Source organism: Mesoplodon mirus (assembly GCF_964341445.2).
Source record: "Mesoplodon mirus genome assembly, chromosome: 13".
NCBI classification, from domain to species: domain Eukaryota; kingdom Metazoa; phylum Chordata; class Mammalia; order Artiodactyla; family Ziphiidae; genus Mesoplodon; species Mesoplodon mirus.
Window position 1 is genome coordinate 6,046,869 of NC_138989.1, and position 20,378 is coordinate 6,067,246.

Sequence of the window (20,378 nt, forward strand, 5' to 3'; positions counted from 1 at the left end):
ATTGTGACGTTGGTTAGAGTGCAGATTCCTGGGCCCCACCCAGAGGATAGGAATGATTCTCTAGGTCCAGGGTTGGGGCTGGGAATCTGTGTTTTCATCCAGCGGCCCAGGTGTTTCTGATGCCGGTGACTTGCAGCCCTCACTATGATGGTGAGGGTGGTGCCCAAGGTCAGAGCTAGAACCAGGTCCCTTCACTTCTTTCTGGCCAGGAGTTCTCCAGTAAGGGCACAAGCGGCTCTGCAGAGGGAGTCCCAGCCCACCAACCCGAAGAGCTGCCGCCCACAGGGGGGGCAGGAACGGGTTGGTCCCTACAGCACTAGGGTTGGCTCAGGACAAGCCCACCTCGGGCCAGGTGACACAGACACTGTGACAGCTGACCTGGAGCAGTCGGGGTGGCTTCCTGGAGGTGGTGGTTCTTGGGGAGGGGAGGGGCTGAGTGGAAAGAACCTGTGTGGGCAAAGGCCGGGAGGTGAAACCCAGCCAGGGGCATTCAGGAGCCCAGGGTGGCTTAGACAGAAGGCAGTGTGGAGGCCCTGGAATTTCTGAGACGGAACAGTCAATGCCCAGTAAGGCGATTTGCTGGTTTTCTGAAATTGGGTCTTGTTGGCTTGCAAGGGTGCTGGGTGTATTGAGGGAGAAGCAGTCCAGGAGGCTAGTGCAGGGCCAGCATGGGGGTTGGCACGGCAGAGAAGGCCAGGACAGAGCCCCACCGCCTTGGGGAGTGGGGATGGGGCCAGGCCACGTATGAGGCAGGCGAGAGGGTGTGCAGCACGCGAGTAAAGACAAACTGTGGAGCCAGCTGCCACGTAATGGCCATGTGACCCTGGCCAAGCCATTTGAACCCTCTGTGCCTCTGTTTCCCCATCTGTAAAATGGGATAATGATACTGCTGTGAGGAGTACCTCAGAGATGGGCTGTGTAGCTCTATAGAGACACAGTTTACTCACCTGTGCAGGAGTCAGTGGAACAAGGCAAGAAAGAAAGAATGGGTTTGCAAGGAAAGGAGAGAGAAGAGAAAAAAACTCCAGGTGGTCCGGCAACGGTGAATCTTATTTGCATATTTACAGGGATAAACTGATTTGATCGCTGGCTGCTGGTGGGAGGGCCCCCTGGTCATTCCACCTTTAGAAGGCCAAGGAGGGCCATCAAAGGAGACGCCTTTGTTTTCATGGCTTCTCCAGGAAGCCGGGAGGGTTTAGCTGTGGCAGCCACGTGACGGGCTGTCCTTCCACCCGACCTCCTCCGGGGTTCAGCCAGGTCACGCTTCCTCATCAGAATGTCTCACCAGCTACCTCACAGGCTCACTGGGAAGACTAAATGCAGAAAATTCTGACAGCAGGGCCAAGCGGTCTGCAGACAGAGGCAGCGCTCCGTGTACGCGTCGGCCGCCAGGGCTGTGTGTTCTCACCAAGGCTACTCTGGGGAGGAGAGACGAGCCCTTGGACGGACGGACGGGGCACCTGTTTGTGGGGTGGGGGCCGCCGAGCTTGATTGGAGGCCTGCGAGTGTGAATCCAGAGATGAACCCAGAGATTGGCCGGGGTGACGGCACAAGAGGCTGAGCGAGGGGACTCAGGATGGGTTTTTGGGGCCAGAGCCGGCCCTCGACATTGGGAAGTGTTTCTGCCCCTCTGAGAGAGAGGATGGACACCCTGACCTGCCCCCAGCAGGGTCCCGGCTTGATTGGATGGCAGCCCGAGCTTTACCAGCACGGATTCTCACTGTCCCAGCCGCCAGGCAGGTAAGTCCATGTGCCTCCTTGCAGATGCTTAGAGAAGTTAAGCGACAGGCTTTTCCTCCAGCCACCGGGCCCTCCCCGTGTTGGTCTTCCCCTCCCAGGGGGTTTCAGTGAGTGACCTCTGCCCCCCTTGCCCAGTGCATCTGGATCCGGGGAGTGTGGAGGAAGGCAGAGGACAGGAGGAGCTTCTGCAGGCAGCACCCTAAGGCGGGCAGCGGGGTCACTGGCCTCCAGGCTCTTTATTTTGGGGGTGGAAATCCCAAGGGCTGGGACGGGACCTAGATGAAGCTGCCACTTCTTTCTGCCGGGTCTCCAAGTCCTCTGGGTTCCCGTAGGACAGACAGCTGCTTCAGAGGGAAACCGGGGTGCACCTGGGGGCCTGATGGGCCGCAGCCCTTGCACCCCACGTCCTCTTCCTCCCAGGCTGGAGTTCCAAGGTCATCGGGGAAGGCGGAAGCCGTTTGCATGATCAAAGGAGACGGTCTTGTTTGACATGTGCGGCCCGGGTCCTCAGGGTGGTGCCGAGATGGAGTCAGGAGGGTCTGAGGCCTGTCAGGGTGATGCTTGTGAAAGACAAAAGGGACAGGAAGCAGGACCTGGCAGGGACTGAGCCTCGGGCAACTGGTCCCGTCCCACCGCACTCCCGTTGGCGGGGCGCCCGGGAGGAGCCTGGCAGCTGCTGGAAAGCTCTAGTTAGAGGCCATCCGCTAACTGCACGCCTCAGAAGTTGTTTCTTGAAGGGCAATCCCAGAGGCATCTCCAAGGTCACCGGATTCGTTGGCACCGTAATTGCACGTGTCAAGAAGCCCAACCCACTTATCTTTCCAAGTGGGGAAATCAGGGTTGTGATTGGAAAGCAAACTCGTGCAGCTGCATTTGCCTGGTGCCCGCGATGCGCTCCCCAGCGTGTGTCTGCACACAGTCCCCTCTCTACACAGGCTGAGCTCTCGGAGTTCCCAAGGCTGTGTTTGCACCCCGCTTGCCCGTACTGAGCGGCCGACGCCTCCAGGTTCTTCCTCTCAGTGACATGACCCTGTCTCTTGGCCCTGCCCTCCTGGCTTTCACCCTGGCCCCGCCCTGTTAGACATCGTCCTCCATTGAGGCAGGAGCCCCTGCAAAGGCACCGGCACTCTCCCCCTCAAGGACACTGCCCCGAGAGTCCTCCTCACTCCCAGTCTGGGGCCCCGGAGGCCCCTCCAAGGATGTGGACCCGATGCGCAGAGGGTGTACTAAGGCCGAGGCCACCTGCTTTGCAGAGGCAGCCCGGGCACTTCTCCGGGGACAGAGCTGGCTTTGGGCGTCTGCAGGTGCCGAGGGCTGGCGTGCGGAGTGCAAAGCACAGGAGCATCCAACGTGCAGATTCCCGGGACCGTCCCCGGAGTCAGACCCAAGTCCCAGCGTGGGCCCTGGGCCTCTGCATTTATTACCTAGCTCCTGGGTGGAGCTGGCGCACTCTGAGGCTGTCTACAGGGATGGGGTGAGGGGCATAGGGCTCCCTCTGAGCCTTCCAAGTGTCTCCCTGCCCCCTGTGGGCAGTGGGGAGGGGCCACAGGCCTATGAAGACCAGTCCCACCCACGGTGGGGCCTGAGGGTCTCAGAAACATGGAAGAGGGAGTCTCTTCGAGTCTGCACATTTTATTAAGATAATCGATTCTTAAGTTATTTCTTTGTTAATCAGAAAGCATCTCTGTGGCGAGAACATGCACAGTCTGTAGATATATAAAAATATATCAGTCACTTCACCTCTCCTGAACGCTAGCTCCGAGCAGCCCTTCCCTGCAGCGAGGGAGCTAAAGCCCCGTCCTGGGGGGGATGCCAGAGGAGCGGCAGGGCAGCCTCCACCTGCTGGGTCCAGTCAGATCTGAAGGCATCTCCACGGCCACGCTGGGGGATTCTGGGGCACTGGTGGCGGGCAGCCCCAGGCCGTGGCCCCAGCACCCACGTATCCTGGCTCTTCCCAGGGAGACAAGGGTCTCCAGTCTTCCTCCCCTGACCTTGCACATGTGTGGTGAACCCTGCAGCACTGGCCACTGCAGCGTCATCACCGTAGGAACGGGAGGCCTGAGCGAGGGCACTGGACCCCACGGAATCTGAAAGCTGACAGCTGGCCGGGAGCCTCGGGCAGGTGGCAGTGGTCATTTCCAACGGCTTAGACGCCTCCCCTTGGCACCTGGCGCAAGGGCTCTGACGGTCCAGAGTCCTGGTCCTGAAGGTGTCAGGACAGAGGTTAGCAGGAGGCCCTGCGGGTGAGGCTCCGGACACAGAGCTCAAAGGCCTCGGTGCAGACGGGCTATGCCCTCCATCCTCCGCACTGGGGCATGGGCACTGGGACAGCGCGGGCGGGGCTCCTCCAGGCCGCTCCCCACACAACCCACAACCAGCCCTGGCAGCGTTTCTGGCTTTCGCCCAGCCTCCCGGCTCACCGTCCAGCAGAGGTTGCTGGGCTATGGCTCTGGGCGTCCAGCTGCACATATCTGAAAGGCCTGCTCTGGAAACAGCCCTCTCCAGGGGCGGTGGGTGTCTGGATGGCACCCCTCTTCCCTCCCACGTGGCCTGGGAGCCGGGGTTGGTGGGGGGGCCCCCCGGCCAAGGCTGGGACGGACGCCTCTGTCCTGCCGGCGTTCGGGGTGTCCCCCGCTTCAAGGGCAGCCAGGGACACACACCTTCTTCTCTCCCAGGCCGTCAGGGCAGGCACCGCCTACCCACCTGCCCCCGCCCCGGGCTCCTCGGGAAAGCCAGGCCCACGCTGCCTCACCAGGTAGGTGCTGAGAAAGCGGATGCGGCGCGGGCAAGACACAGTCCGGGGTCCCTCCCGATCGTGGAGCCCGTGCTCCGGCCGCCGTGGGGGCCGGGCTGCCGGTCAGAGCGGCGCGGGGCCCAGCAGGCCGGGCCCGGGGCGCGGGCACAGCTGCAGCTGCACGCTGGCCGTGAACCAGCGGCGGGGCCGGCCCAGGCTGAGGTGCAGGGTGGTGCGGAAGGAGCTGCGGGCGCGCTTGGGGAAGATGATGGTGGTGCTCCGGAAGCGCAGGGCGCGCGGCCGCGGCTCCAGGGTCAGCTGGCTGCGGTAGCTGCGCCAAGTGCAGTTAGGCGCGGCCACGATCGTCTCGCTGTAGGCCGTGACCGTAGGCACCGGCGCGTAGAAGACCTTGTCCCGGAAGTGCTTCTCCGAGGCGTACTTGACCTCAGAATTGCAGCTGCGGGGGAGGGCGGGAGCACGGGGGTGAGCCCCGGGTGGGGCAGCCAGGTCACTGTCCCGCGTGGTCGGGGGGCAGTGCGAACACAGAACGGCCTGGGCTCTTCCGACATGCCCAGGTCAGAAGGACAAGGAAGGGCTGAGGGACCCAGCTGGCTTGGAGGAAACTCGAGAGACAGGACAGTTAAATGCCGCACGTGACTCTGGCTGGATCCTGAACTGGGATAAAAATAGGCCATAAAAGGACATTTGGGGACAGTGGGCGGAACTGGACCAGGCAGTGGTCGTGTTTCAGCTTTAGCTGGCCCAATTTTGGCAAGTGCACTGTCATTATGTGAGAGGATGTCCCTGTACTTAGGAAGGACACCAGCCGGGGTTACTTAGAGGTTCAAGGTCACGGTGTCACTAACATCCTCTCAAACGGGTCAGAAGAAAGCTTCGTTTACGTAGAACGAGACAGTGAGCAGATATTCAAACCAATGGGGCCAAGTGGAAAGAGCCAATGAATCTGTCTAACGGGGGTTCCCTGTACTCTTCCTGCAACTTTCCTTAAGTTTGAAATGTTATCAAACTAAGTTTCCCCACAAGTAGCCGCAGCACCTCCAGGTGAGTGACCCTCCTTAGGAGTGACCAGCTGGCCAGTGCCCCCAGCTCTGTTCCCAGATCATCACACGGGAAGGAAGAGCTCCAGGGAGGGGCGTGGGGACTTCACCTGTCTCCCTCCCCGCTGCACCCCACAGGCGACCCGCGTGGGAAGAGAAGCAGGGCTCCCAAGAGCCCAGGCAGCTCGCATCCACCCTGGCTGGGGCCTCTGTGATAAAAACTAAAAAGGAGCGCTCTTTGGGAAGAAAAACCTTTAAAGGGGACCTGGGACCCTATCCAGAGGGGAAGCGGGAGGAGGTAGTGGGTCCCACACCCCTGGGCAGGCCGGGGTGACATGGACAAATCCATCCTGAGCGTCCCAGGGATACGTGGGTGAGACCCACGGACCCTAGACTCCACCTTCTGGAAGCCCGATCCCCAGAAGCCCTCCAAGGAGGGCAGATGGCTGGGGGAAAGCTCCTGGTGGGGTGGCCTTAACTCAGAAGTACAGGTGCCACCTGAGACGTCCTACACGTGGGAGGGCACCTAATACACATTCAGGGCAATGGCTCCCCGGGGGATAAAGGGGCAAATTCAAAATAAAACCCAGCCAGGTTGGGGGTGAAGGTCAGCGTGGACATGGTCGCATGTGGGCCCGGGACGGGCTGGAGGGGTGGCAGGGAAGGCCACCTGGGGACAGAGTCTCTTCAAATCACAGCCATGCCTCCTCGGGGAGCAGCACGTGGAGGGGCTGCCGCGCCCCGGCCTGGCCACCCCGCCCCACCCAGCCCAGCCGCCCCACTCACCGGATCTCGGGCGTGGGTTCTGGGTTCACCTCAATGCTCTCCCCAAAGAACACGGGCAGCATCCGGGGCCTCATCTCGCGCGCCGGGGTGCTCAGGGGGAGGGGGAGGGGCTGCGGGGAGAGCCAGGGACACAGGGTCACGTGAGCAGCCCTTTGCCACAGGGTTGCCCCACACCACTCCAGTCCTGGTTTTCTGGAAGCCTGCTTTGCGGGGTCCATCAGGGTCCATCGGGAAGCCCACCCCAGCGTCCCTCTGTGGAATCCAAGCGCTCTGATGCCCACCCAGCCACCGGCCTGCCCCTCAGTTCCTGGGCATCTCAATAAGGGGATGTGGTAACGGCCTCTTTCTACAACGCCCAGCCCACCCGAGCTCCAGGAGCCAGGCTCAGAACCCTGTAGAACTGGGACCCCTCTCAGGGAGCCCCTGAGCCTAAGCCTCGCAAGCTGTGCCCCTGGGTGACACGGCAGGTCAGAGCTCTGCGAGGGACTGAAAACCGTGCTCATCGAGGGAAGAGTTCCCGGCCCTTCTTGGTGCGTGGCTGTGGGCCCCTCATTCAACGCCTTCACAGGGCTTTCTTTGTCCTCACCTGGACGAGGAGAGATCACAGCAGCTATGCTTTTTGAGCGCTAACCACACCAGTCGTGGCTCTGAGCACTCCATGCTTCCATACATTCGATCATGGGAGGGAGCTGTTACTAGCATCCCCATTTTATAGATGCTGAAACTGAGGCCCAGGGTGGCTAAGTAACTTGCCTGAGGCCACACAGCTGGGCAGAGGCCGAGCTGGGGTTGGAACCCTGGCGGTCTGGCTCCAGAGTCTGCGCCCTCACCCATGTCCCCCGGCCGCCTCTCAGGCCCACGGGACGGGTGCTGCAGCCCCAAGACCTGTCCAGTCACCTCCTGCTCAGAGCAAGCTTGCCCTCACACACAGGATCAGGGCGCTTCCCACACAGGCCTCTGCCCACATACCTTTCACTCGCCTTGGCCACGGCCCAGGCTGCCTCTGTGCCTTGCCTTATGCTGTTCCCTGTACTAGGAACGTCCTTCCCTTTCCTTCTCACTTGGTCCGTCCAGGGTGACAACTCAGGCATCAGCTCCCGTGTCTTCCCCCAACATCCTCTGAGGGGCTCCTGGAGCTCCCACCTGCTGGTCTCCATCGCTGTGACCCCTTTGGGTGTCGCCCCCAGACCACGAGCTCCTTAAGATTCAGGACCTGATGACCCCTCTGGCCCCAGCGCCTGGCACCTCGCAGACCCCATGCTGTCCAAAGGCAGGACCTCACACGCGCAAAGCAGCGCCCTGCCCCCCTTCCACCTCTCCCCACCCCCGTCCTATGAGCCCTTGGGCCAGGCCCACACCTGTCTTCAAATCCGCTATCAGCCTATGGACATGGTCCCCGCAGCCCCCTCCTCAGCCCCCTCACAGCGTCCCCAGAACAGGGGCCGAGGAAGGACCACAGGAAGAAAAGATCTAAGACTTGGAGAAAGAGGGGGTTCTCCCTAGGCCCCCAGCAGCTGTCATCAAGCTGTCCTATCTCTCCCTTGCTGGGCATAGCAGGTGGAATAATGGCCCCCAAAATGTGCACGTCCTAATTCCCAGAACCTGGGAATGCGTGACCTTACAGGGCACAAGGGACTTTGCACATGTGGTTAAGGATCTTGAGATGGGGAGGCTGTCCTGGAGTATCCAGCGGGCCCCCAATGTCTTCACAAGGGGTCCTTATAAGTGAAAGAGGGAGGCAGGGGGGTCAGAGTCAGAAAGAAATTGAGGACATTATGCTGCTGCCTTAAGGATGGACGGGGCCAGGAGCCAAGGACTGTGGACGGCCTCTAGAAGGTGGGAAAGGTGAGAATTCTCCCCTAGAGCAGCCAGAGAGGATGCCTTGCCAAAATCCTTGCTTTTAGCCCGTGAAAGCTGTTTTAGATTTCTAACCTTTGGAACTGTAAGCTATTAAATCTGTGTTGTTTTAACCCACTATGCGCGGGGTCATCTGTTAGGGCAGCGACAGGAAGCTACTACACCATGTGACCCAGAGAACAACTCCCCTCTCGGGGCTGCAGCCTGCTGGTCCCCAAAGCGGGGCAACAGGAGCACCCGCCTCCCAGGCCGCAGTCAGGACAATGCTTCAAAGTGTGTGAATGTGTGGGATAGTGCCCGGCACGGAGCAAGCGCCACACAAGTCTTGTATAAAAGTCTCAGAATACAAGCCTACGGAGAAAAGGCTTGTATTCTGAGTGCTTTTCACAAAGGCTCGAGGGGTGGTGCCTGGGTGGGGGGGTCCTCTCAGGAGAGAGAGGTACAATCCACACCCTTTTTAACCTTGAGACAACCCTGCTCCTACCTTTCAGAAGCAAGTATACATCATTCAGGAGCTTTAAGTTTAAAAATAAAATAGTGATGGGAATTCCCAGGCGGTCCAGTGGTTAGGACTCCATACTTTCACTGCCATGGTCCGAGTTCAATCCCTGTTTGGGGAACTAAGATCCTACAAGCTGCGCGGTGTGGCCAAAAATTTAAAAAAAAAAAAAGTTAAAAAAATAAAACAGTGACAAGATATAGGCACTTCTGGCATCCTCTGTGGCTCTGGCCTCAGCTGTAAAACTCCATGACTTGATGCTTATAAAAATCATACTCTCTCCCCGTAAGACTATCTGAAGCGTGAAGTATGGCGCTTTCCCAGATGTGTGCAGGGGTTTGCTGAGCACCTACTGTGCGCCAAACACCTATTGTGCGCCAGGCCCTGTGTGAGTCGGATGAGGCACAGTGCCTCCCAGGGCCCTTCTTGTGGACATTGAAGAGGAGAGAGGATGAGGCAGGCGTGTGAGGGGCTATGGACATGGGTGCTAAGGTTTTGGGAGGTGTCTCTAGGTGGAAGGACTGGAGCGGGGGAGCGGCAGCCTGCTACTGGTCTCCATCCCCCCACTGCACCCCCAAGAAAGAACCATTCCCAAGCTCATGGGCAGGGAGGACTTCCTTGGGAAGCAAAGCCTTCGGTACAGAGCTGGGTACCACCATCCCTCTCGGGTCCCCCTGAGCCTCCTGGCGCGGCCCGAGTGCACATTTGGGGCCCCATTCTGGCCGGATCTCACTCCCCACACTGGCTGCCAACAGAGGGGACAAAGCTGACTTCACAGACTAGGCCAGGAAGCTGGAGCTCTGGGCACCGTTTTCCAAAGGGCCCTGGTGGAAAAACAGCTAAAATCTGCCCCACCTGGGAACACGATACAAGAGGGAGAGGAAGCCTCTGAAAATCCAGACGCAGGCTGGCATCCAGGGGCCCCGGGGGTGACGAGCCAGCTCAGGCAGTCTCTGCCGAGGCCTGAGGCTGCCCCCGCAGGGCTCCAGGGACCAGTGGCAGTTCCGGCCATCCCACAGCCGCTGGGCTCCGGAAGCTCAGAGCCGAGTCTTGCAGCCGCAGCGGTGTTTTAACATCAACATGGCAGCGCTGTGTGCGGAGCCCAGCCAGCCCCGGGAGCCGGCCAGGAAGGCACACTGCTGGCCCTACAAGGGCAGCCCTCCAGCCACGCTGGACTCACATTCCCATCGGAGCCGCCAGCGTGGGGGGCGGGCTGAGGATGGGGCTTGGGCTCCAGCACCCAGGGGACCCCCTGCTGCTGCCGCTGTACCTGATGGCCTGGCCTGGGCCACCTGGAGCAAAGAAAGCTCCCAGGCGCCCTGTTCCCCTCACCGCCCCCCAACCCTGGGGCAGCCACATCCCAGCTCGTTTCCCCAAAGGCCCTGGTGCTTGCTTCCCTCTGAAGAGGACCCGTCGAGAAAGCCACCTGTGCCAGCCACCTGTTCACAGTACCTCAGTTTGCTCATCTGTACAATGTGGCTGATGCCCGGGCGCAAGCTGGCCGGTGTCCTCGGGTCCCCTCGCAGCCCTGGGCTGCAGGGGCAGGGGAACGCACGGGGGAGCTGAGAGCTGAAGGCCGGACCCCAGACTCCCAGACGCCACACACGCCCACCCTGGGATGGAGACACAGCTGGGCCAGCCTCCAGCCCCCAGCTCCTTCTAGGGACCGGGAAAACCCTGTTCTAGCCTGGGGAGGGGGCTGGTCTGGCTCCCTGGTCTCCTGGGCAGGCAGGGTGTGTTTGTAGGGACTAGGGAGTGCTTCTGAGAAAGTGGGACCCAGAGAACAGCGGGCTGCCCTCCGCCTACCATGCCCCCACGCCCCGCCTCACCCAGTGATTCATGTGCCTTCCCTGGAGCCGCCGGGTGAGGATACATACTCCACGCCTGGAAGTAAAAATACACCCCGGCGTCTGGAGAGCTCCCCCTTCCTGGCTGCGGTACAGGGCACGGCCCACAGGACGGCAGAGAAAGATAAGTCCTCCGTCCTGAGAGCTCCGTGCCGCGCGGTGACAGCCCAGCCCCACCGGGGGGTCCGGGCCTGGCTGGCAGGGACAGGTAGGGATGGCGCAGCAGTGTGACGCACGGCGGTCCCCCACCTGCCACCGCACGGGACGTGGCTGAAGCCACATGTGACCCACAGAACCTTCCACTTAGGGAGTATCAAGCCCCCATCAGCGGAGGGTCAGTGTCAGGAGGAAGGGTCCGGGGAGACCCCACACAGACATGGGAGGGGGGGTCCTCACCACAGCCACAGGGAACCTTTGTAAGGGCCGAAACAGCCTCTCTCAGGCCACTGACCTCACTGGTGGGGGATGGCTTCTACCGCGACTGGAATTAAACTGAGTATCTTCGGCGTGTTTTGGGATTTGAGACCCAAAGCTCCCATGCTGGGCTAAGGTGGACGCTGACCTGCACCCATGAGGAAAGTGATCCAAGGAGGGACATTTACGCCCCAAGAATTCTTATCATTTTTATGAAAGGCCTTGGGTATGGGTGGCAACTCCTGGGGTGAGGGGAGGGACTCCAAAAGGCTCGTTGCACAACACGGCACAACAGAGGTGGTTAGTGGGCCAGGCTCGGGGAGTCCAGGAGACCCCAAACAGGGCAGGCGCAGGGTCTGGCACTCAGAGCAGTGAAACTGAGCAAACCCATACATCACAGGTCAGAGGCAGGGCTCAGGGACGGGCCCGCTCCCCAAGATGCCCTTGGGCGCCTGATGGACCCAAGCCAGCAGGATGCTGGTGGGTTGGTTTGTGGCCTCCACAAAGATATGTTCATGTCCTAATCCCCAGGACCTGTGAATGTGACCCTCTTTGGAAGCAGGGTCTTTGCACATGTGATCAAGTTAAGATGCGGTCCCACTGGACGGGGGCGGGCCCTAATTCAACACGGCTGGTGTCCTTATAAAAAGAGGGAACTTTGGACACAGGACACACAGAGGGAAGACGGCCAAGGGGGAACGGAGGGAGGGATGGAGGGGTGCATCTCCACGGTAAGGCGTGCCGAGGATGGCCGGCCACCACCAGAAGTTGGGACAGACACAAGGGATGGATTCTTCCCTAGAGCCTCCGGAGGGAATATGGCCCTGCTGACACCCGGATCTCAGACTTCAGGCCTCTTTGTACCATATCTGTTTCCCCCACCCCACAGCAGGGAGGCCAGGAGTCCCAAGGGCACAAAGGACAGGCCACGCCCACCCCAAGGAGAGTCCCTGTCAGTCCCCGCCTAGGGGCATTTTCCCAGGAAGGTGGCTCCTGTTCACTCCCTCGCCCCCAGAGCACCTGGCAGGGCATGGGCCTATTTGTCTTCTTTGCACACTAAAGCTACGGGTAGAACTTCTCGCTCAGATGAGCCTTTCACAGAGATGCAAGGCTGTCAGAGACGTTGCTGAATTTCCTCTGGAGGCCACTTCATCCAGGATTAAGCGGACGGGGGCTGAAAGGAGGCACCAGGGTTTCTGGCCCCTCATGGCCTTCCTTTCCGCCAACAGGCTCCTCCCTCCGTGGCCTGACACACCTGGTTCTCTTGCACCTGAGCTTGCTCACAGGCACCTTCGCTGGTCAGGGACACAGCGTGAGCCTGCAAGGGGGCCATGGGGGCTGACCCCTGTCTCCTCAGTCCATCTGTCCATCCACCGGTCCATCCATTTTTCTCTTCATCCGTCCATCCACTTGCCTGTCCATCCATCCATCCATCCCTCCATCCATCCATCCATCCGTGTGTCCATCTACCCATCCATCTATTCATCCATCCGTGTGTCCATCCATGCATCCATTCATCCATCGGTCCATTTATCCATCCACCCATCCATCCATCCATCTATCCATTTGTCCATCCATCTGTCCACGCACGCGCTCACCTGTCCATCCTTCCGTCTGTCCATCCATCCATCCATCCATCCGTGTGTCCGTCCATCCGTGCTTCTGTCCTTCCTAACGCTGGGTGCTGACGCCCTAAATTCCTAACTCGCTTCCCTCTCTGCCCTCAGCCTTGGTTTCACCATCACAGACCAGAAACAGAGAAATGAGAAAATCCAGGTGTCCTGGGCTGGGGGCAGGGGTGGTGACAGCCAAGATCCTAAGAGTTGGCAGTGACAAAGATTTCCAAGAGCTGGGCAGCCCCGGGAAATTTTCGAGGATGGGCAAAGACAACCCACTCCCCACCCCCAATTCTACCCGGATCCGGCCCCAAGGGCTTCCCTCGGAATCTGGGCCCGGGGAACCAGCACCTCGTCCTTAGGGAAATTCCCCGGTGTGCCACTCGGACATACACTCGACGTGTAATCAAAGCCCAGGAGATCAGATGGGGGTGATGGGGCAACGCACGACGGGGCCCAGGCCACTGGCTTCTAGAGAACCCATATCCACAGCTGAGGGGGTAACGGCTCAGATTGTCACCTCCGGTCACAACCCCACGGACGGCCAAGCCCCTCATGTGCCACAGGTGGGTGATCTGTCCTCACCTCACCCACCCCGGTGGTGGCTGTTCCCTCAAAGGTGCACCCAGAGAAGACGACTTGCGACCCCAAATGCCATCTGTGCTCTCCCTGAGGGTGGTAAGAGGGGACAGGGCTAGTTCCCTGAACCGGCCACGTTAACCTGGGGAGATGGGTATCTGCCACACACACTCACTCATCCTTCCTGGCAGCACGACCTCTCCCCACAGCTCCACCAGGCAGGACGGGGAGGGGGGCAGGAAGGACATAGAGTGTTCCCTCAATCTGGAGCCGGAGGTCCAGGCCCCGAGAGCTCAAAGGTGACACAGACAGCGGCTGTCCTGTTCACAGCTGTATCCCTCACCAGGCCTGGCTTAAATATTTGTGGGATGAATGCAGCTGACAGGCAAACCCTGGCTGGCCCGGCAGGCGGCCTTGGCTGTCCCGGTGTCCTGCAGGCGACCAGGGGCCCACTGCAGGGAGACAAGCCCTCCACAGAGCCTGTTCTGCACAGGCACTTCTCAGTCAAGTCTCTGATTTGGGTTTCTAATTTGGAGGGTCTGGGAGCTCATGAGGCCTTTTTAAAAAATAAAAATAAAACAGTCACAAGTACATTTTGGAAAGACCAAATGGAATTTTACTTTCTGGCCTCAGCTTAGCCCACAAGTCCCTGCACTGCCCTCCACCAGCCTCACGGCTGCAACTCAACCAGGCCTCAGGACCTTTGCACTTGCCATCCCCTTGGACTGACGCACATTTCAGCCCTATGATCATAAAGGCCACTCTCTCATGTTTTCTGGTTTCCATTAAATGTCACTTCCCTGACCATCCAGTCTAAAGGAGCTCTACCTGAACCCAGCTCTTTGTCTTAAGGGCACTTAAAAATCCACCTGGTGTTTTATCACATGTTTAAGTTGGTGACTGTCTCTCCCACTAGAATGCCAGTTCCATGAGGGCAGGGACCTCGAACATCTTGTTCACCATTATGTCACCCACGGCCCAAAACAGCACATGGCATACAGTAGGTGCTCAATAAGTACTGGTGGGACGAATGACCGATTCCTAGATCTTCCTTTGGTTTGGGAATTCCCAGGAACGGTACCATCGTTGGTCCACAGAGTGGGCCAGAAAAAAACCTATGATCAAGTTAGGGTGGGGTTGAGGGATTCATTTATACCCAGCCTGCTCCCCAGTGCCTTTTACGTCTTGGGGGGCAATGTCGCAGCCAGCCAGTTACCCTACATCCACGGGGTACTGTCCAGAAGGTAAGTCCAGCTTATTAAAACAAAGTGGGGAGAAATGGAACCTCTTTCTAGAGGGTGAGCAAATTTAACCTGCACTTCCAGCATAATAAATACGGTGACAAGCTAGCGAGGACCTCAGTGGCCAGGGGGGTGGGGACAGGACTGCAGCTCATCCCCCTGGCTGGGGTGTGTGCCACCAGTGTTGACCAGGAAGGCAGTGCTGGAAACTGGGTGTCAGAACAAAGGTGCCTACCCCAGGCTGAACCCCAGGCCCACATGGTCTGACAGGTGCCATTAAGGGGGTGCCAGAGCAAACGTGGCCCTGCTTGCAGCCAGCCATTTGAAACCATCAACTCCAAGACGCAGGAGAGGTTTCTGTCCCTTTGTGCAAGATCGGCAGCCAATATTTTGCCTACATCTGCGCCTGGAAAGCATGGTCAGTGAGTCGCCCGCAAGCAGGGTTTTGTTAAACACCAGATTAGCAACATTTAACAGGAGTTAACCTGTGGGGGGCGGGGGGTGGTGGAGGGGGCCTGTGTGACAATAACTTAGGTGCCCGGGGCCCTAGCTGCAGGCCCCAGGGCTGAGAAGAGGCTTCCCTGTGGCAACCATTTCCTCTCTTTTTATTAAAAGCAGCATTTCCAATGGGCTTCCCTGGTGGCACAGTGGTTGAGAGTCCACCTGCCGACGCAGGGGACACGGGTTCGTGCCCCAGTCCGGGAAGATCCCACATGCCGCGGAGTGGCTGGGCCCGTGAGCCATGGCCGCTGAGCCTGCGTGTCCGGAGCCTGTGCTCCGCAACGGGAGAGGCCACAACAGTGAGAGGCCCGCGTACCAAAAAAAAAAAAAAAAAAGCAGCATTTCCAAATCCTGTAGGTTCAGAGGTATTTTGTGGTTTTTTTTTTTTAAAAAAAAAAACAAAACAACAACAACAAAACACAGGTAGTTAATTAGCTGCACAGTGAAAGGTAGGATAATGCAAGGTTCAAGGGTAGAGACTCCGGAGCCCAATTCCCTGGGTTCTAATCCAGCACCGCCACTTATCAGCTTAGGCAAGTCGCTAACCTCTGTGCCTCAGCTTCCCCCTCTGGGAAATGGGTGTAATAAGAGCACCTACATACTTCTTGGGACTACTGTGAAAATGAAATGAGTTGTCGTAAGTAAAGAGTTTAGGACAGCTCCTAGCACCTGGGAAGGCTATCTAAATGCAGACGTCATTACCTGTGTGGAAACAGCCCCAGGTCTTGCCTTCAAGCCAAATTAGAAAGATCAGAGAAGCTCAGTCCCATACCTGGCATCTAGTTAGCAAGGAGGGGGAAAAAATACAATCAACTAGGACAGCCAAGACAAGTAAGCCAGGCACACTGTTCTTATGGCTGCCCCTGGCTGGCCTGGCCGGCAGGAAAAGCATCCAAAAAACCTTCTATAAGGGGGATTCCGGGTCATCCAAAGAATAAAGAGGAAGGCTGTTTCCCTGTCCCTTTTCTCCAAGGCCCACTGTGTAGGACACCACAGGGATTTATTCCCAACGCAAGAGCCCAAATACCACCCCCTCCATTCAACTGTGCCAAGTCTGAGACACTCTTGCAGGAAAGCTGGTGCGTTCAGACAGTGGGATCAATTTCACTGCCAACAGCCTGGGTCACATCTATCAATCCCTGGACGTCCAGAACGCCTCTCCTACCCCCAGCCCCCAAAAGACAGACCAAAGTTCAAATTCAACGCATGATTTTGGTCTAAGCCAGCGGTTCCCAAACTTTGCTGCACATGAGGATAACCCGGGGAGGTTTTAAAAATCCTGATGTAGGGCTTCCCTGGTGGCGCAGTGGTTGAGAGTCCACCTGCCGATGCAGGGGACGCGGGTTCGTGCCCTGGTCCAGGAGGATCCCACATGCCGCGGAGCGGCTGGGCCCGTGAGCCATGGCCGCTGAGCCTGCGTGTCTGGAGCCTGTGCTCCGCAACGGGAGAGGCCGCAACAGTGAAAGGCCCGCGTACCTCAAAAAAAAAAAAAAATCCTGATGTCCAGGTCGCAGGCTCTACCAATCAAATGACACTGTCTGGAGGTATGAGGTGGGCATGGATATGCTTTAAAGATCTCCAAGAGAGGGATTTCCCTGGTGGTCCAGTGGTTAAGACTCCATGTTCCCAATGCAGGGGGCTGGGTTCGATCCCTGGTCGGGGAGCTAGATCCCAGATGCCGCAACTAAGAGTCCGCATGATGAAACTGAGACTTGATGCAGCCAAATCAATAAATACTTAAAAAAAAAAAATCTCTGAGAGATTCCCGTGCCCACTCAAGTTTGGGACCCACTGGACCAAGGAGCAAGGGAGACACCAGTGACATTCTCATCAATAGTCCTGGAGGCAGGGGAACCATTCCTTTCTGCTCCTGGGAGGATTTCCAACTCGGGGGAAGCATTTACTGCCCTGTGAGGTACCAGGTGGGCATTGCCGGGGCCCCAGGAAAGCGGCGCCGGACTGGAAGTCGTGCTAGGACACCCGGCAGAAACAATGTGAAGGCGTGCAGAGAGCCGCGAGAACAGGGAAACGCCACTGGGATTGTTAGCAGCCTCCGGATCTCAACTTGTCATTTCCTCAAGTCCAAAGGCGCCCGATCCCGCCTGCTTGGCTCCTGCCTGCTTGGCTCCCGCCTGCCGGGGAAGGGGTGCGGGGAGTCCAGTCTCAGCCCAGCCACCAAGCTGGGTGACCCCCGGAGCCCACCTGAAGGCCCCACTAAGTCCGGCAAGAGGTAAAACTCTCGCGTGTCCTGACCTGGGGTTCCAGCCTTCCCCAGGCACCGCCTCGGCTCCACGTCAGCAGCCCTCAACACCCCGGGAAGGAAGGGCTCCTGTCTGCGTTTGGTTAAAAAAAAAAAAAAGTCTTTCACGTTGGCAGCACAGGGAGAACAGTAAACAGGGAACCTGGGGTTCCAGCTCCCCTAGCCTGAAGCCAACCTCTCGGAGAATTTCGGACAGTCCTCAACCCCTGCTCTTTTACTGCTGACAGTAAGACAGACGATCACTCCTTAGGCCCACAGCCAGAGAGAGGGCTGCAGGGGTCAGGCTGGACCGTCCCCACCTACGCGCCCTGATCCCCACCTGCGGAGCGTGGCTGTCACTAGGCCACCTTCTTGGCTGGGGGGATGGCGGGGGGAACCCTGTCCCGGCTCCTGAAGTACCCCATCCGGGGGGCTGGCTCTGTCCCCGGTTTCTGCGCGAAGCCGCGTGCTTACCGCTTTGGCCTCGCCGGGTCCGGGGGCCTCCGAGGAGGCGCCAGAGCCCCCCGCGCGGGCGTCGAGGATGCCAGGGGCCAGGGAGTAGAAGGGCGGGCTGGGGCTGGGGCTGGGGGGCAGCCCGGAGTCGGGGCTGTCCAGCAAGCCCTCCCGGCTCTTCTCCTTGAGGCTCTCCTCCATGCCCTGCAGATGCAGGTGGCCCACCATGTCTGGGGGGCGCCGGGCGCGGGCCCCCGGCTCCTCGGGGGGCTGCTCCACCGCGCTCCGGGGCCCGGGGCGGGCGGCGGCGGGGCGGGGGCTGCGCGCCGGGGACCTGCGGGCAGAGCCGAGAGACGGTGCGTCGGGCCCGGCGCCCACCCGCCCCCCACCGCCCGAGTCCCCGGTTCCCCGGCCGGCCCGGCCGCGCGCGCGCGCGCGCCGCGCCCAGGAGGGGCCGGCGGTCGGGCGCCCGGCTCCGTGCGCTCGGGGCGGCTGCCCCTCCGCGCTGCCACGCCGGGCCTGCCGCCCGCCCGCCGCCGCCGCTGGCCGCGCTCCAGCCACGCCGGGCCCGGCCTCCCCTTCGCGCTCCGCCGCCCGCCGCCCGGCCCAGCCCGAGGCGCACGCCGCCTCCGGGCCCTCTCCGCACCTTCCCGGCCGCGCCTCCTTTTCTAGGCGCCTCCTCCTCCCCGCGCCTCCTCCCGGCCCACCCCGCCCCCGGCCTCCTCCGCGGTGGGCAACCGCCCCGTCTGGCGCCTCCACCCCCCCAGCCCGCGCCCAGGGCGTCTGCACAGCCCGGCAATCCTCCGGAATAAACACCCCAGCGGCGGCACCAAGGGGTGACTCGTGGGGTCCCCAAGTCATCCCAAGTAACAGTAGTAGGAGTAGTAATGTCTGAGGTGACCTTTCAAGGTTTCTGCAGCTCACTGAAGTCCGAATAAAAGAATCCTCAGAGACCTCTGTTTTAGAAGATCTGTAACTTACAAGGGAGCGGGCGGAAACCAGAGGCTTCAATGCTCCGCAAGCTTCAAGACCTGTTCCTTAGCTCCCCTCTTTCCAGCGGGCCGTTGCGCCCCTTTGTTGATGTTCTAAAACACGAACCCACAGTCCCGGGGTATTTGTGTCTCCATCATTTGGGTACCCAAGGCCAACATACTGGTCCCCTGGGGTGGAAAGCCTCGGGTGAAAATGGGGATGGGGCAGGTGACAGGGAGATTAGAAACATTTCCTGAATCCTCCAGCATCTGGCTGTTTCCCCAATTTCTTCCAAGCAGGTTCTTGCTTGCTGACGGAGTCTCTCCCATCTTTCCCTTCTTTTCCTTCCTCGGAAGGGAGAAGTCACTTGCTTCCCTTTCTTCAGATGACTGACAAGGAGGTCCTTGTCAGTCCAGCTCCCGCCCACTCATCCACCCACACAGACACCCCCCTCCCCCCCGCCAGGTGATCCAGCCTTCCATTCTGAAAGCAGGGACTCCAGGGGTTCCTAGAGGTTGCGCTGAAAAGAGCAGGAATGTGAGAGAGGCTCCTCGTCTAGCCAAGGGATCAGAGGAGGCAGGGAAGGTGTGAGCGTGTGGACAGATACACTAGTTCGGTTTCCCTTTGGTGTCTGCTCTTCAGACACCCCCAAACTGAGGGCACCAGGCTAAAGCACGGTCATTCCATCAGGACTGATCAAGCCGCCGCTGTGCCCCCAGCGCGGGGTCCACTTCAGAATGGCCCACGAGCAAGATAGCCTGGCCCCGGGGCGCCCAGTCAGATGAGGGGGGAAAACACACCGGGAAGCAAAGGCCGTGGGTTTCAAGGAGGGCGTTGACAAGGCACTGCCAGCAAGAATCATCAGAGGGACAGTTCATTGCTGGGGTGTTCATGAAAGCCCGCTCTGAGGAGGGGACGTTTTAAGATGAGTCCTGAACAGCCGCGTGTGAGCTGGAGAAAGAGAACTAGCCTTCCAGGCGGGGGGACAACAGGGACAAAGGTGCTCTCAGTATTGAGAATGAGTTGCATTCCAGGAAGGGACAGAAAGGTTGGGGGGCCTCCTAGAGTGCTGGGGGGGGCACAGAAGGACATGTTATCAGGTGAATTTGCAGCCCATTTCCATATCAACCAGGAAGACCATGGGAAGTCTGCTGCCCAAACAGAATAAGCCAGAGCTCTGAATATCTGGAGCATTCTGGAGGAAAAAAACAAAACAAAACACAACACAGAACAGCTGACTCCGTTTGCTTCAGTTCTTAGGCAAGCATTCAATTCTTCAATTCTTCCTCAGCCTTGGGCTCCGTGACCAGAAATACGTGGGTGACTTATCATCTCACAGGACAAAAGCGGGGGCTGTGATTTGCAGAACAGATGCACACTAAGATGCAGTTCCTTCCCAAATGCTCACTCACTCAAGCCCCCAGAAGCGAGATCGTCTTCACTGCCCTCACTGCCAGGCTGCCCTGGAGAAAATTCTTTGATAGGAACGGATTACTTCTTAGCCCAGGGAAGTGAATCTGGCAGCAACATCCACCGAAGGCTGGTGGGGAATTAGGGGGAGGCATGTGGGGCAGGATTGCATCATTGAAGTGTCATCTTGACTTTATTTAAAATGTTGCTATTTTGATCATCTGGAATCTTTTGCATTAATTTTGGCCTTTACAGCGCTGCAGTAAGATATAGTATGTGTCGCGATTTCCACGTTTGGGACATTTCCTTAAATTGTGGACTCCAGGTGAGGGCCCTACTCTCCTCACCCTAATCTTGGCTCCCTTGTGCCATTCATGCTTATCAGGGGTGCCTTCATGACCATGCCCACTCGGGTTCTGGAAGTTTCCCTGT

At 59.0% G+C, this 20,378-nt stretch overlaps 1 protein-coding gene across 2 annotated transcripts; it reads right to left on the minus strand.

Annotated features, from left to right (window-relative positions):
* Positions 1-1,952: 1,952 nt before the first annotated feature.
* Positions 1,953-17,977, minus strand: LOC309814290 (refilin-A). Of its 2 annotated transcripts, none has more exons than XM_082639919.1 (3): positions 17,586-17,977; positions 6,319-6,428; positions 1,953-4,931 (listed from the first exon to the last, which is right to left on the minus strand). In XM_082639919.1, the coding sequence occupies exons 1-3, from the start codon at positions 17,790-17,792 to the stop codon at positions 4,598-4,600; spliced, it is 651 nt and encodes a 216-aa protein (XP_082496045.1). In that variant the 5' UTR covers positions 17,793-17,977; the 3' UTR covers positions 1,953-4,597. The 2 variants fall into 2 exon arrangements, with proteins under 2 accessions (XP_082496045.1, XP_082496044.1); XM_082639918.1 differs by lacking the exon at positions 17,586-17,977 and adding an exon at positions 15,575-17,407 and having other exon boundaries at positions 1,954-4,931.
* Positions 17,978-20,378: the final 2,401 nt, after the last annotated feature.